Raw genomic sequence first — 14,394 nt, forward strand, 5'->3', positions numbered from 1 at the left:
TAACTGCGGTGGTGTAAATAAGCTGTATTCTACATATGTTCTACATCAGCTAGGCTGTTCACCAATCTTAAAGTATCATTTCATTGACACGTTTTGTAGGAATTACCCAAGAAGGGAATCCTTTTTCTTAATCTTTATACTATCAGTGCATAGTATAAAGATTAAGAGAATGCAATTCAACCAGAATTCTCGAAACCAATGACGTTTTCAAGCTGATAGTTAACCCGATGTCGCAGTGACACATATCCGCCCCATTAAGTCAGGTGCTCCCTTGTAGGATTCCCGTCGTCAAGGTCGGCAAAGTTGGTCCATCAAATTCTAAAATTTACCGACCTTGACGTTGACGGTTCCCAGAGCGCCACTGTTCAAGTTGGCACCAGTGGCCTGGACCATGTAGTTGTCATCAACAGAGCCGACAGTGAAAGTGTTGGTCTTGCTACCCCAAGGGCAATCCCAATAGATGTTGCAGATCTTGTTGTCGCCATCATAGAGGTCAAAAGAGCCCTCAGTTCCAGAAGATGCATCAGATCTACCGCAAGCGGCAACGCCGGCCGACTTGTTGGACGGGATGACAACCTTGCTGACGTCGTCGGTCGAGATCTCGTTATCCTTGTTGTCCCACTGGTAGAACTTTCCCCTGATTAAGGTCAAGTAAGTCAGCTACGGTTGAAAATTCGGTTATCAAGTGCTAGAGTGGGCATACCAATTGAGATTGATGTTCTTGATAGAGATCTCACCAGAAGCAATCTTGCTCTGGATGAGAATATAAACCCACTGTGCGTATGCCATGATAAATATGGGACTGATAAAAGAGTTTGTGATAGAGTGTAGAGATGATGTGATGATTGGAAGAGAGAAATGAATCTGAGTTGTCTGGAATATCGTACTTGGAGGACGACGTGCTCCCTTATATACCCGTTTGAGCGGGGTAGTACTTTCCCAGACGGTAGAATCCGAATAAACCCCAAGTTTTCCAGCACGTCTTGTCTTTGTTCCAATTTGCCTTCAGCTGGTCACGCCCGTGAAGAGGAGAAGGGAGAAGGATAGATCGACCTCAATCCTGCTAACTGAGCCCCCAAGCCACGAGAGCGTCATCAATCGTCCTGCAGGCTGACATGCTGATGCTGTTTCTGAGATGCGGAGAGATTAATACGAATGAGTATGACGATGAGCATTCCCTGTGTCACGATTGTGTAACAGAAGAGTGTTTTTGACCTTTCAGCCAGCCACCAATCTGCCGCTTGTGGTACCATATGTGACTATCTGAATAAATTCATCGTCTCAAAGAAATGCCTATGGTATGTGATAATGGATAGACACTCAATCAATCTCCTCGGATCGAAGGGTGCAAACAGTCACTACTTGCATGTGATGCAATCACATTTGCCGCAACATAGAATATACCAACCAATTTTTCTTTACAAGCATAAGTTTTATTGAGTCTTTCGATGGTAGGACCTCGTATAGTTATCTGCGCCTTCTGACGTTGTGTCTGTCAAGGGTATGTGATAGTTACGGCTGGGGTGAGACAACGGCTTACAAATTCCGCCTTGCGTCTCTCTTTCGACAATAAATCAGACTGCCTGATGTGATATCATACTGATGAACACTCAGCTTTGGCCAGGTCTGACGTCTTCGTAGTCTCAGGTCAGTGCTTGACTGATAAGTGGCTGGCTGGAGTTTGAGGACTAGGTCAGCAAGTGGCATCCGGGTCCACACCAGTTGTCCCATGATAGTTATCCTTTCATGGTTCCTACCATCTCCAAAGTTTTGTTGCTGTTGCCGGGAGCGTTTAAAGTGTTACACTTTAGACCTTGACAGATTCCCCTCAATTGTCTTGTTGCACCCTGCTTCATTACCCTAAATACCAAGTGGTCAATCTGTCCACCTTTACTTCTTATGAAGATGTTTCTCCATCGTAATTGCATTCCTGTCATATTCCCTAACTGGACCTTGGGTGGCCTCATTTGCTTCCACCGCAGTTTCGCAGCAAGCATCAGTCAATAATATGGAGTCAGCAACGGAGACACGTCAAGCAATCTCTTTTCTTCTTATCCACCGAGTTTTCCGACCTTCTTCCTCACTGCCCCACCGCCCGCTTCCCGGAATCTGCGTGGGACATGCGGTTTGATCGCGAGATTCACCTTCTGAAGGAGTTTCCATCAGGAAGAATAAAACAGTTGAAGCATTTGCATAAAAGGAACTCAGACCTCTTGACCTATCCAAACTATTCCATAGGCATAGAAATCCCCAAGCGTTCCGTAAAAGGACTATTCCAGATACCAGTCGAGTTCAAATTTCGATAAACAGCCAACCACTTCTCATAGGTTTCCGGATACATTTCAGCCACGTCACCTTTCTTAACCGTATCTAGATCAAGACCCCAATGGACTCTGACGCCCTTTCCGTCTTCTCCAGTGCACAACTCCTGCCTCATGTATTTGAGCAAGTCGTTGCCAGTTTTGATTCCGAAAATCATATCCATCTCTACCATCATGGTCGTTCGACCCTGTTGCGGTGCTAGGAAAGCGATCGAGTTTTGGACAAATCGGAAGGCGACAGGACCCGCGATGTACCACAATTTCTCAAGAGCAGCTTTCTGGAACAGAGCCAGGATACGGTCTATGATGTTGACAATGTCACCATTGGCATCGAAAGACAGTTCCATAGCATAAGCCTTGATGTCATCAACAGCACCGATATCGAGAACCTTGAAGCTCTTGTCGACATAGTGGTCGACTTTCAGGGTCTTCAACGCGGTTGTGATATTTCCAGGACTCAACTTCGGCCACCGATTCAATGTCCACGCAAGAATCTCCTCAAACAAAGGATGCTGGGCCAATAAACCTGCTAGCCAATTCTCGATACCACGACTGCCACTCTGCTTCTGGACTTTCGAAATCTCTCGAGTAACGGTCACGCCAAAGTTCAACCCAGCAGGGTATGGGTTCAAGTCAATTTCGAAGTAGTGCTTTTTCAATGGCTCTGAATTCAGACCGTCGGCGAGTTGAGATTTGAAGGTTTGCCAGGTTGTCGGCGCACGAACCTCGCTCAAGTAGAATGTATCGACTACTTCGATGATGTACGAATGGATAAGTCCCAAGCAGCCCATTGCAACAAGGGCAGCTTGAAACCAATTATCGTCCTGCTTGAGTGTCTCAGCATATTCGGGAACAAACTTGGCAGGATCAGTGATTCCATCTTTCGGCTCGATCTGGTAGACTAATCCCGACTCTGAGACCAGGATGATTGCTCGGACAAGACTGGCGAGGTTGCCTGAGTCTTTACCACTCCCGTGTGTACCGGTGGAGATGGCACCTGCAAGAGTTTGACCATCATAAGCACCCATAGTTGCAAGAGCCTTACCCTCCTTGTCAAGATGGGTGTTGAGATCTTTGATAGTAATTCCGCTCTCGACAAAAGTGTAGTTTGCAGCGTCAGAAGGCTTCTTTAGAGAAGAACTATTGAGCTTCAAGAACTGGTTCATGCCATGGGGATCAAGCAAGATCCCATCAGTAGGACAAACATTAGAGAACGAATGCCCTGATCCAACAATGCGAACGTTGAGTTTTTGCTCCGCGCCATCATGAACGGCCTTGATTAAATCTGAGATGTTGTTTGCCTTGCGGAGGGACTTTGGGGTACACTTTTGCTCTCCGATGCAATTGACCCAGGATGCAGGAGGCTTAGGCCTCGGGAGTTGTTTCGATGGTGGTGGAACTCCTTCAATTGAGTCTTTCAGGGATTTTATCTCCTCAAGGACGCCTTGCTTCAAGTTTGGGTCGGTGAAGCGACGGTTCATTTCTTCTGCTAGCTCATCGTTGGTTGGATCATTATCGAACCGTTGAACAAGATCAGCAGCAGGCAAGTCTTGGATTGGCATGTTCAATATTGAAGTTCAGCAATATCGAATAATTTGCAAAGTGTCAAAGAGGATGTGATTTAGTTTGTGTGAGGTAACCTAGCCATGTAATAACAGTTGGGTGTTGCCCACCAATAAATGTCAGCTGTCTTGCTAGAGATATGATGGGCAGTCAACGGCACAGCTAGAAACATTGGCATCGGAGTCTTGTGGTTTATTGGTCAGAAATACAGCTACGCCAGCCACCGTCAAGCCGACCGATGTAAAATGAGCTTTTGATGGTTCTAGACTTGATAGAGGTAAATTTTGGATTGGTTAGAAATAATAAGCTGAAAGTCATGCAGCTTCATCACATTTGAGGCGTGTCCATCACAAACCTGACGACTTACAGGTCTCTGACTGAAACGTTTGTCAATATTCTCTGCCTGGTGACGCTTCTGAATACGGCTTAGTATAGAGCGGCTGGAATTTCAGCCAGCCACAATCATCTCCATTATGCAGAAACCCCAGAGCTCCCCATTCCTTAGTAAGAGTCACCTCCTTCACATTTACAGGGCGCTGAACGCGCCCAACTAATCTTTTTTGATCACTTTGCTCAAGGGACAAGGGAGAAACTTTTTGTCAAAAAAGGAATACTCTATCGGGGCCAAGGGCTTCACCATACGCTGGACCTACGTAAACTCTAAAAGCGACCGTATCTAAAAACTTGTACCGTCTGAGGAAATCAGTACCTACATCAAGATTGAGACATGGCAATTCAACAATCAATCCATCTTTAAACAAACAGATCAGCCAGTGATAATAGCCAATTCGGATTATGATTAACGCCAAGTTTCGGCTTTGCAGTAAGTGTACTAACATTGGTCAAAGTCTGACGAATGTCCTTGTGCAATTGACCACAGCAATTCAATTTACAGTGTGGGGTTAGGTTAAGTGGAGGAAAGATGAGGAATCAATTCGGAATAATGCACCTATTAAAAGCCTTTCCGTCTCGGTCAAAAGCGGTGGTAGCTTGGGGTATCGGAATGAGTTACAATTGGTTCACCTAAAACAGCTAACCTCATATAGGCATATGTCAGTACTAGAACATCTAATGCATTAGATAAACTCAAGAAATAACTATACGATCACTTGACTCGGTGGTAAGAAAGTACTCCAATGATAATAAATAGTATAGATTTGTTTAGACACACTTTTAGTATTATATATGTGGACCTGTTTTACGTAAATATCCCAGTTTCGGAATATTGAGCTGCTTTTCTTATCTATGAGTCAGTTGTATCCTGAACTTGACGAAGGAATAAAGGACCGGTGTGATTTATTTACTCCCTCTTCCCTCCATTTGCTGATATAAAAACAGGGTTTGGTCCTGGAAAGACACTTTTAAAATTCCATCGTCTTTAAAGCAACATCACAAGGACATAACTATTTTACATCCCTTACACGACACCATAATGATCTCCATCCACTTTATTGTTCACGAGTCCTTCGAAGCTCCTGGAGCATATGAGACCTGGGCAAAAGATCGAGAATACGGCATCTCCTACTCTCAACTTTATCTTGGCGACTCTTTACCCCAATCAATCAACTCCATCGACTTATTGATCGTTCTGGGAGGTCCTCAAAATCCATCCACCACCACGGATGAGTGCCCATATTTCAACGCCGCAGCCGAGAAAGAATTGATCCTGAGATGCGTCAACGCTGGCAAAGCGGTTGTGGGGGTTTGTTTAGGGGCACAGCTTGTTGGCGAGTCTCTTGGCGCATCATGGGAGAAAAGCCCCGAGAAAGAAATCGGCAATTTTCCTATTATGCTCACCAAAGCTGGAGAGATGAATGAGAAGTTCATGCAGTTTGGTTCCAGCTTGCTAGTCAGCCATTGGCATAGTGGCATGCCAGGACTCACGCTTGGTGCAAAGATTATTGCTTGGAGCTCGGGTTGTCCACGCCAAATAGTCGAATATACCAGTCTGGTATATGGATTCCAGTGCCATTTGGAGTTCAACGACGAAGTCATCGAGGCATTAATACAGGCGAGCAATGATGAGCTCCCTACCCTCAAGCAACATCGCTTTGTTCAGCAGCCCGAGGATCTACGTATGAACAATTATGAGCAAATGAACCAGAAATTGTTCATATTCTTAGACCACCTCATAGACTCATATCTTGCGGCTCAGTACTAGAAATGGAAGAGGATTAAACGAAGACGCTGTCAACACCTTGGGGGCATAGATTCCAGGGATAATTTAGATCACCAGATCTGGGCCCTGTATATTCGACCTCTTAATATACTACATCATATAACATGGGATATCCTAAGCTATTTCGACATTAGAATAGGATTTCTGCGGCTGAAGTATTCAGCCAAAGCATATCATCAATCTCCAAGTTCAAAACATCCAAGTCCATGATTGGCCCAAAGTTGCTGTTAGTAAGGAGGTTTGAGTTCTGTCCCCCGCTCGGGAACATGGGCTCAGACAGCTCGCTAGCGTTTGCTTCAGATGGCATTCTAATCGGACCACGACACCCTTGAATCTTTGAGAGTAGGATTTCCAAGGCCACTACACAACGTTTGGCGGATTCTCCGACTTTGGAGTATGCCTTGAGTAACTGAATTGCCTGATCCCAAGTTGGCTCAGCTGCCCATGGCTCCACGTTGGAATCATTCAAGATAAGCTGACCTAGACGCTCGGCAAGGAGAACCGTTGCAGCTGTGTAGACGACTAGGATAGCGGGTCAGCCACATTAGATTAACACGGAATATGTCTGAAACATACACAAGACTGCAAACCACCAAGCTGGGACAGGACCGGTTACTGTTTCCAGGTCCAAGTTTGAATAAATGATTTCAATGATTTCGCGGGCGGATTCGAAGCAAACATTCGAGCAGTGGCCAATCAAATTTTCAGAAAGGAATTGATCTCTTGGTGCAGACCGGCGACCGTCATCGGACCTCACCTGCTTCAAGCAAGATTCTGTGAGTATTGGACGGAGGACAACGATTCGAGCATGAAGATATCTGGAACACGATCGAATTAATATTTGACAGGATAGCAGACTTTCAGTCACTGACCGGGAACGGAGGACAATCTGTTGCCTCTGAAGGGCGTAGTTTGCATTGATTGAAGAAGGGTATTGAAGACCTTCTGGCATTGAACGCATCCAATGCACAAGCCTGTCATCAAATTGAATAACAGAAATAATCTGCTCCATACTCTGGCCAGGTTTTTCTGGCTGTTGCATATAGTGTTCAAGAAGACAGTCGTTCACTATGCTATATAGTTCAACGGACTTGATGAAGAAAGCAATCGTTGGCGTACCACCATCTGGCCGCATTATGGATGGCTCAATTTGGGAATCCAGGAAATCATCGTCAATCATGCTGGGGAGCGGTACGGCATCGTAGAGCCAGTTTGCAATCATGCTCGGTCTCCCAAATGTCATAGACATAACCCGGTCCATAAAGACGCATCCGTGCCATGTCCTACGCAGCATCTCCCTATCCCGGATATTTTCTGCCGAGGTCGTCGTTCTAGACAAGTGTAGCCCTAGACTTTGTGCCATACGGACAGCTGAGCCAACAACCATCCAACACTGATGGGATTGATGAGTGCTCTGTAGAAATAGGCCCATGAGCAGTAGACATTGCAGTCCTTGCAGAGAAGCCCTCTGTTGGATTCTAGGATCGAATAGTACAAGGGCTCTTTCCCAGAATGTTTGGCCTAGCTCTCTTCTTTTGTCTGGCTGAACGACTTGGGAAAACTGAGCGCCCAGCGCGAGCGCCATGTTAATCATGCAGTGTAGAGGCCTGATGTGTATCTTGGTCTCAGAACCAACCCAGATGGCATCGTAGTCCTGTTTGAAGACCGCCCAGTCGTGTATGGGGAGGATGACCCAAACCAAGTCGTAGTAATCCTGTAGAAGACGATCCGAGAATGTTCGAAGGGGAAGGGCAAATGCCGGAAAGTTCATATAGTCTGGATGTAATGTTGTTGAACCCTTTTGGGTGGCCACATCCTCGTCACTAGTAACCTCTATAGACGACTGTGTCTGATTTTTCCCGAGTCGTGAATCAACAGCAGAGTTGATTTGAGCGGCGAAAGAGGCAGCACTGCTACCACCGAAGAATTCCACGCTCGCCAAAGGGTCCTTGCCAACGCCTGTCATAGCGTCGGCACTCTGCGGTGCATTATCATCAATTGGCTCTGGTAGCAAAGCGTCGACCGTGATGGGCAAGGTAGACGCAGTGCCAGTCGAAGCGCTAGCCATCGGTGACGCCTGGACAGATCGTGGCCGATCCACCGAGTCACAATTCGCAGCTAGAGACAAAGGCAATGACGACCCTTCAGCGACATCATTTCTATTGCGCCCATCTGGGTGTGGAAGGCGTTGCGGCAACAGGGTGTACTGTCTTTTTCGAGCTTGTTTATCTCTACTGTAGTTACAATGGGACTCTCCTCGGATGATACATGGACGGCAGGCTGTATAGTTAAGTCAGTAAGATGGCTATTTTGGGTCTTGACGTTATGAATACCGGGCCTTTGTGCATCACACTTAACCTTTCGCCGCCGACAGTTTTCACATGCTGCGCTGACTTTTTGCCGTGCCATTGACATGGACATGAAACGATGGAAAGTTATGGGTATAATGGGATGGCACTTATGTTTATTTAAATATGCATTTGTAAAGTGAGGCGGGGCAGACTAACTTCATGTATCATCCACTAGCTCCATACAAAAAGATTACTAATACAATTTCGAGCTCGATTTTCCAGACTTAACAATATATACATGAATGAATAAAAATCAAAATGGCAACGGTTCCGGCTTCTTAGTCTGTCGATACCAGTACTCAAATGTTGCATTCATAATCGTCGGTCGGCGCAGGTAAGAACCAGCTTCGCAAGCGAGGTCTGCATCAACATGCTTAAGAGGTCCAAAAGACCGCGCACGTACTTGAATACGAGCAGCCCTCTCAAGATAGACGCACAGATATGTTGCCTCTTGAACACTCTTACCTGATGTGAGCATACCATGGTTGGCAAGGATAATCGAGAATTTGTCCCCAAGAGCTTCCGTGATAATGACGCCTTCCTGATCTGCAATGGGAACACCAGGCCACTCGCTGAGAAAAGCGCAGTCGTTATAAAACGGTGTCATGTCCATCTGTGCAATCACGAGCGGCTGTTTTGCAGCGGCCATGACTTGCACCCAAGGAGAGTGCGTATGAATAATGGATTGAATGTCTGGGCGGCTGGCATATACCCAGAGATGAAAGCGCGTAGCAGGGTTGGGCATGCCATGACCGGTAATGGTATTCAGGTCCCCATCTACTTCGATGAAATCATCAGGTCGAGCTTCTTCCCAACCCAGTCCAAATCGTAGAGTCCAGTAGAAGCCATCTCCACGTTCAGATCGGGCGCTGATCTGACCGGCTAGGCCAGCGTCTTCTTGCTTGAATGCAATGAGTCGACAAGCGCAAGCTAGAGTTTCTTGAAGGGTACGTTGGGGAGTTTTAAGATGCTTTTGCATCTCTTCAGCTGAGCGCTTATCAAAATATTCTTTGGAACGAAGTGGAGCCCCATTGATCTCTGGTGCGGATGAAGACGCTGGGCTAGCCGTAGCGGAGGGTGGCATCGTGATATTAGACTGGATGATTGTGATGAGAGCAGGAATGTATATATTTTAAAGATATTACACTCTATAAGTAGGTAAGAAGAGAGGTGTATGAAAGTCATTACTAGATTCTTTTTATGGGACACTCAACCTGCAGTCGTCCTTTTATCTAAGATCTCAGTCATGCTACTTAAACCAAGGCAGCCGGTGAACTGTTAGCCAAGGAGAGTTCGGAGACTGGATCTATTAGACTGCTTTACAGTCATTCTTCCAAATCCTGTCCGCGGAAGACGGAAATGTTATTGATTGGCTGACGCTCCGTGAATACGCCATCACCACTAATGAGGTTGTGCTTCGAGGTTAAATATGGAGAATGGAAGCGTCAGATCGGAACTATTTCTTATTGGACAGAGTGCCCGGATGCACGTCAATTGGTAGTTCCCTGGGATTTTAGACCACGTCAGAAGATGGCGTCCCACAATAATCGAACCATCAGTTATGGAATCAATATCCTTTTGGAAACTAACCAATGAACTTGCTAATTGTTCCGCGCCTAGTCGGGTTGGCGGCGGGGCGTTGGAGTAACCTTTTCGCCGATCCGAGCTCCGAGCTCGCAGACACTGATGTAACGGAGAAAGGGTGTGAAATATATATATTGAGGAAGCACTCGATCTATTGTCATGAATTCGCAGAGGAAAACCCCCTACAAGTACAGTCCAGCGCAACACCTGTTCTGACAAACTCCTGATCGTATCACTCAGTCCAAATCATCGCTTAATAACATCTCCTTCAACATGAGCATCAAGACAGACATTTTCAAAGGCCTTTCGGCATTCCCAATTACTCCTGCTGATCCCAATGGCAACGTCGACACCGACGCTCTAGTTCGGATACTCAAGACATTGGATGTCCCTGGCATCGATTCGATTGGATTGTTGGGTAGTACTGGAAACTACGCTTACTTTACGAGGGAGCAACGCAAGCGGGCAATTGAAGCAGCAAGACAAGCTCTGCAGGGAAGAAAACCGCTTATTGTTTCTGCTGGTGCGCTTCGGACGGATGACGCACAGAATCTAGCCAAGGATGCTGAAGAGGCGGGGGCTGATGGTTTGCTACTCGCACCTGTCTCGTACAATCAGTTGACTGAAGAAGAGGTGTACCAACACTTCGTTGCAGTCGCCGGTTCGACTACACTACCTATCTGCATCTACAATACTCCAAGCACGACGCACTTTACCTTTACCGACGCGCTTCTTGCTCGCATCGCGGCGTTGCCAAATGTAGTTGCGCTCAAGCAGCCCTCTCCTAGCACTAAGCCGAAAGAAACACATGAGGCGCTTTCCGCAACCTTTCCTCCTGGGTTTTCTGTTGGATACAGTAATGACTCGCTGGCCCATGAGTCACTACTGGTTGGTGGTTCTGTATGGTACAGCGTCGTCGCTGGGTTTCTTCCCGCGCCATCGGTTGCGCTGATGGATGCAGTTCGCAGGGGGGATCATGCTGAAGCGAGGCGCATCTCGGCTATCCTGCAGCCAATCTGGGACCTGTTCCAAGAGTTTAGTGAAGTCAAGGTGGCATTTGCAATTGCGAACGAGCGTGGCCTTTGCAAATCAGCTCCTCCTCGGCCTATTCTTCCTATAGATGAGAAGCATCATGATCGACTCCGCTCGGTGTTGGCAGACATTAACAAAAACTTTTAGCGTCATCTCGAAACTTAAAGCAGGGTGGGGAGTCTATGTCTCTACCTCGTTGATGAGGTTGTTGCACCTTCGACAGTTATTTTTTATACTTAGGAATAACCTCTTAAGCTTAATATAACTGTAATTCTACCTTATCTTAAATCTTATCAGAGTGTTTTCTATTCTTTCTTTGCCTTATATGTGAAGTCTTGATGGCATATTAATTGTAAAAAGGGAAGATGATATTCCATCTTTAAATCTTACCAGTTCAACTAGCCCCAGTAACCCAGCCAGACTAAAATTCTCATCACTTGCATATTGTAACCAGGGATTTAGGTAGGCCGATACCGGAACGAGAATAAGACATGTGTAAATGCCAAGTTTATGGCACTGACTTGAGCTATTGAATGAGAGTTTCAAGACCCTTGCGACACTTGGACTAAAAATCCATGATACTCTTGTTTATAATTGCCGCACTGACAATAAAGGTCCTGGTTGAAACAACCTCGGCTGAGTCCCTTGTCTGTGAGCTTATCGATATCTTATCTTATACCTTATCTTTAAAACACGCTATCGTAAATCTTATCACTGACCTATCTTATCTTAAATCTTATCGCTAGGCACATTTACTCCCTATCTCATCCTCTAGCAAGATATTTATTAAAGCTTAATATAATATATACAGTTAGCAGCTAGATAAATAATTTATAAATTCATTACTACTCTAGTAGCTCTTGCTTGCATAGATAGTATTGAAGTGGGTAAATAAAGACTCCTTCTTATAATATCTAATGGTTTTTTTTAAATCACCTAAACTTCGGTAAAGTAGCAAAAATTCACCCATGATCAAATGGATATATTCATACAATTAAACACCCTAAGCATCAGCGCTAAAGCCAATCACTAAAATTAATTATATCAACTAAATTAACTTCCTTGTTAGATCTACATATAAGCTGTCTATAGCACATACCTTCTGCTCAGCTTGGGATTATTAAATTGCACTTCACTATAGGGTACATCACGTGAGAGTCTTCGCGATGTCAAGTTGTCAACACCATATCCACATCATTAATTGTATACCTCATAATCTCTCTACTATTGCTCATCGCATTCAGTAATGATATCGTCAAGTCTTTTTGCGTTCCGCGTGCTCAGCCTTTTCCACCTCAAACCTCCTGAAACACCACCTGCCACGGGGGTTCACGACCCCTACAACGCTATTCCTAACATGCGATTGGCTCCTCAGGATTGAAACGAAGAACTTCTAAAGTACGGCAATCTCGGATCTTGGCGAATATGATAGACGCTGGCTCGATTTCTTCAAGGATAATACAGAGTTTCACTTGCCCCGCTGTGAGACAACTGTGATGCCAGTTGTCGATCATGATCCGAGAGGCGGAGCTCTTGAATGATTGAAGCGTTTTACGTTTTGGCTTTTTATGACTGGTCAATGGTTGAATAAGCGAACAAAGTCGTTTTGACGTTTCGTTTAAGAGAGGCTGTGCTTGTGGGTTTCGCCCGGCAGACGAGCATTCCGGGTCTTGGCTGGAAAGGCCCAAGCGTAATTGAGGTTGTGTCGTGATATGTTTCTTTGACTTTGAGTCCAAGCACATGCCAATTGTCTGTGGGTGATATGTTTTGTCTACGGGTGATATGTTTCTGAAGCTCCGAATTAGCCAGTTTGAACCTCTTGGACGTCTCGGGTTGTGTCGCGACTTTGCTTGGCTTCAACCTCGTAGGAAAATGTGAATGGTGATATGTCTCTCAATGAAGGAAAACGTTTGCTCAAATTCTCTATATAAGGATGCTCATTGTCTCTCCATTGTCAATTCTCATCATCACCAACAACTCAACAATCACAACAATCTCCTCTTCTCTCTACTCATTTTCCCCTCCTGCCGGTCAGGTCTTTTATTTACAACTACTTCTTACTCTTCCGCCTCTTCCTCTTTAATCAGGCAATCCCACCTTTCTACCTTAACAACACCCACAATAATCACAATGGCCACCGTCAAGAACATCGTTTTCGCCCTTTTCCTCGCTGCCGACTTCGCAGCTGCTCACAGTGTCATCACCAACGCTGTTGGCGATGCTGGTGGCTCTGGCATGGCTCTCGGTGTTGACACCTCCACTCCTCGTGATGGCACACGTCGCCGTCCTTTCCAGACCGACGCTACTCGCTTCCGTGGCGATGCCGCTGACACTGTTGGCGAGACACTCGCTGGTGGCGACAACAATGTTGAGCAGGGTACTCTCGACATCATGGAGGAGACTGGCGACCAACTTCCTCAAGTTAACCCTGGTGGTAGCCTTGAGATGACTGTCCACCAAGTCAACTCTGATGGTGCTGGCCCTTACACTTGCATGATCAACTCCGATGGCACCGGTAACTCATGGGACAACATTCCTGTCACTACCAATGTCGAGGGCAACGAGCGTGGCCGAAACCGTGATGGTGAGATGGGTGATTTCCCTCTCGTGGCATCAATCCCTGCTGGACAGACTTGCACTGGTACAGTTGCTGGCGAGGACAATGTTTGTCTTGTGCGATGCCAAAACCCAGCTCGTGCTGGTCCTTTTGGAGGTGTCATCCCCGTTCAGATGGCTCAAACAAACGGCACTGGTGATGCTACTGGTGATGCTACTACTGGTGATGACACCACTGGCAACAACAACGCTGGTAACAACGCTGGTAACAATGCTGGTAACAATGCTGGTAATAATGCTGGTAATAACGCTGGAAACAACGCTGGCAACAACGCTGGTAACAACGCCGGTAACAACGCCGGCAACGACACTGGCGACAACACCAACAACGCTGACAACACTGACAACGTTGACGATGAAGACGCTGCTCAAGATGAGGATGAGACCGAGGTTGTCAGCGGCAACAACAGCAACAACCGCAACAACCGCCGCGCTACCCGTTTCTTCGCATAAGACGCCAATGCCCAACGATACCCAAAAGCTACGAATATCGAACTGAAGACCGCCCTGGTACAATGAATTGTGTACACATGAAGGATAATGAATAAGAGATTGGAAGTGACTGCTTGGCCTTCTGGCTGACTGTCAAGGAAGAATCATAGGAATAGGGAGATTGTTAATGATGGAGAGACAGCGATGGAGTGAACTTAATCTAGCTAGTATATGTAATTCAAAAGACTTTATTGGCAAACCGTATGTTTTAAAAGTGACTTCACTCCTTGCCTTGCTTTCGATGGTTGACTCATGG

General features: G+C 46.0%; 7 protein-coding genes across 7 annotated transcripts; 3 read left to right on the forward strand and 4 right to left on the reverse strand.

Annotated features, from left to right (window-relative positions):
• Positions 1-318: 318 nt before the first annotated feature.
• Positions 319-789, reverse strand: FSST1_006904 (aegerolysin family protein; the record flags this gene model as incomplete). The annotated part of the gene is made up of 2 exons (XM_083236463.1): positions 319-637; positions 704-789. 2 exons carry the CDS (start codon positions 787-789, stop codon positions 319-321), a joined length of 405 nt encoding a protein of 134 aa, XP_083082865.1.
• Positions 790-2,227: 1,438 nt separating this feature from the next.
• FSST1_006905 (uncharacterized protein) lies at positions 2,228-3,883 on the reverse strand (the record flags this gene model as incomplete). The annotated part of the gene is made up of 1 exon (XM_083236464.1): positions 2,228-3,883. The coding sequence occupies one exon, from the start codon at positions 3,881-3,883 to the stop codon at positions 2,228-2,230; it is 1,656 nt and encodes a 551-aa protein (XP_083082866.1).
• A 1,433-nt stretch (positions 3,884-5,316) lies between these two features.
• Positions 5,317-6,045, forward strand: FSST1_006906 (uncharacterized protein; the record flags this gene model as incomplete). The annotated part of the gene is made up of 1 exon (XM_083236465.1): positions 5,317-6,045. The coding sequence occupies one exon, from the start codon at positions 5,317-5,319 to the stop codon at positions 6,043-6,045; it is 729 nt and encodes a 242-aa protein (XP_083082867.1).
• A 148-nt stretch (positions 6,046-6,193) lies between these two features.
• Positions 6,194-8,478, reverse strand: FSST1_006907 (uncharacterized protein; the record flags this gene model as incomplete). The annotated part of the gene is made up of 4 exons (XM_083236466.1): positions 6,194-6,585; positions 6,640-6,881; positions 6,936-8,343; positions 8,397-8,478. The coding sequence occupies 4 exons, from the start codon at positions 8,476-8,478 to the stop codon at positions 6,194-6,196; spliced, it is 2,124 nt and encodes a 707-aa protein (XP_083082868.1).
• Positions 8,479-8,667: 189 nt separating this feature from the next.
• Positions 8,668-9,498, reverse strand: FSST1_006908 (uncharacterized protein; the record flags this gene model as incomplete). Its single annotated transcript, XM_083236467.1, has 1 exon — positions 8,668-9,498. One exon carries the CDS (start codon positions 9,496-9,498, stop codon positions 8,668-8,670), a length of 831 nt encoding a protein of 276 aa, XP_083082869.1.
• A 773-nt stretch (positions 9,499-10,271) lies between these two features.
• Positions 10,272-11,177, forward strand: FSST1_006909 (dihydrodipicolinate synthase family protein; the record flags this gene model as incomplete). Its single annotated transcript, XM_083236468.1, has 1 exon — positions 10,272-11,177. One exon carries the CDS (start codon positions 10,272-10,274, stop codon positions 11,175-11,177), a length of 906 nt encoding a protein of 301 aa, XP_083082870.1.
• A 1,983-nt stretch (positions 11,178-13,160) lies between these two features.
• On the forward strand, positions 13,161-14,099 carry FSST1_006910 (DUF3129 domain-containing protein; the record flags this gene model as incomplete). Its single annotated transcript, XM_083236469.1, has 1 exon — positions 13,161-14,099. One exon carries the CDS (start codon positions 13,161-13,163, stop codon positions 14,097-14,099), a length of 939 nt encoding a protein of 312 aa, XP_083082871.1.
• Between the last annotated feature and the right edge of the window lie 295 nt (positions 14,100-14,394).

The sequence above is a fragment of the Fusarium sambucinum genome, chromosome II (genome assembly GCF_050947815.1).
Source record: "Fusarium sambucinum isolate potato_lamoka chromosome II, whole genome shotgun sequence".
Lineage (NCBI taxonomy): Eukaryota > Fungi > Ascomycota > Sordariomycetes > Hypocreales > Nectriaceae > Fusarium > Fusarium sambucinum.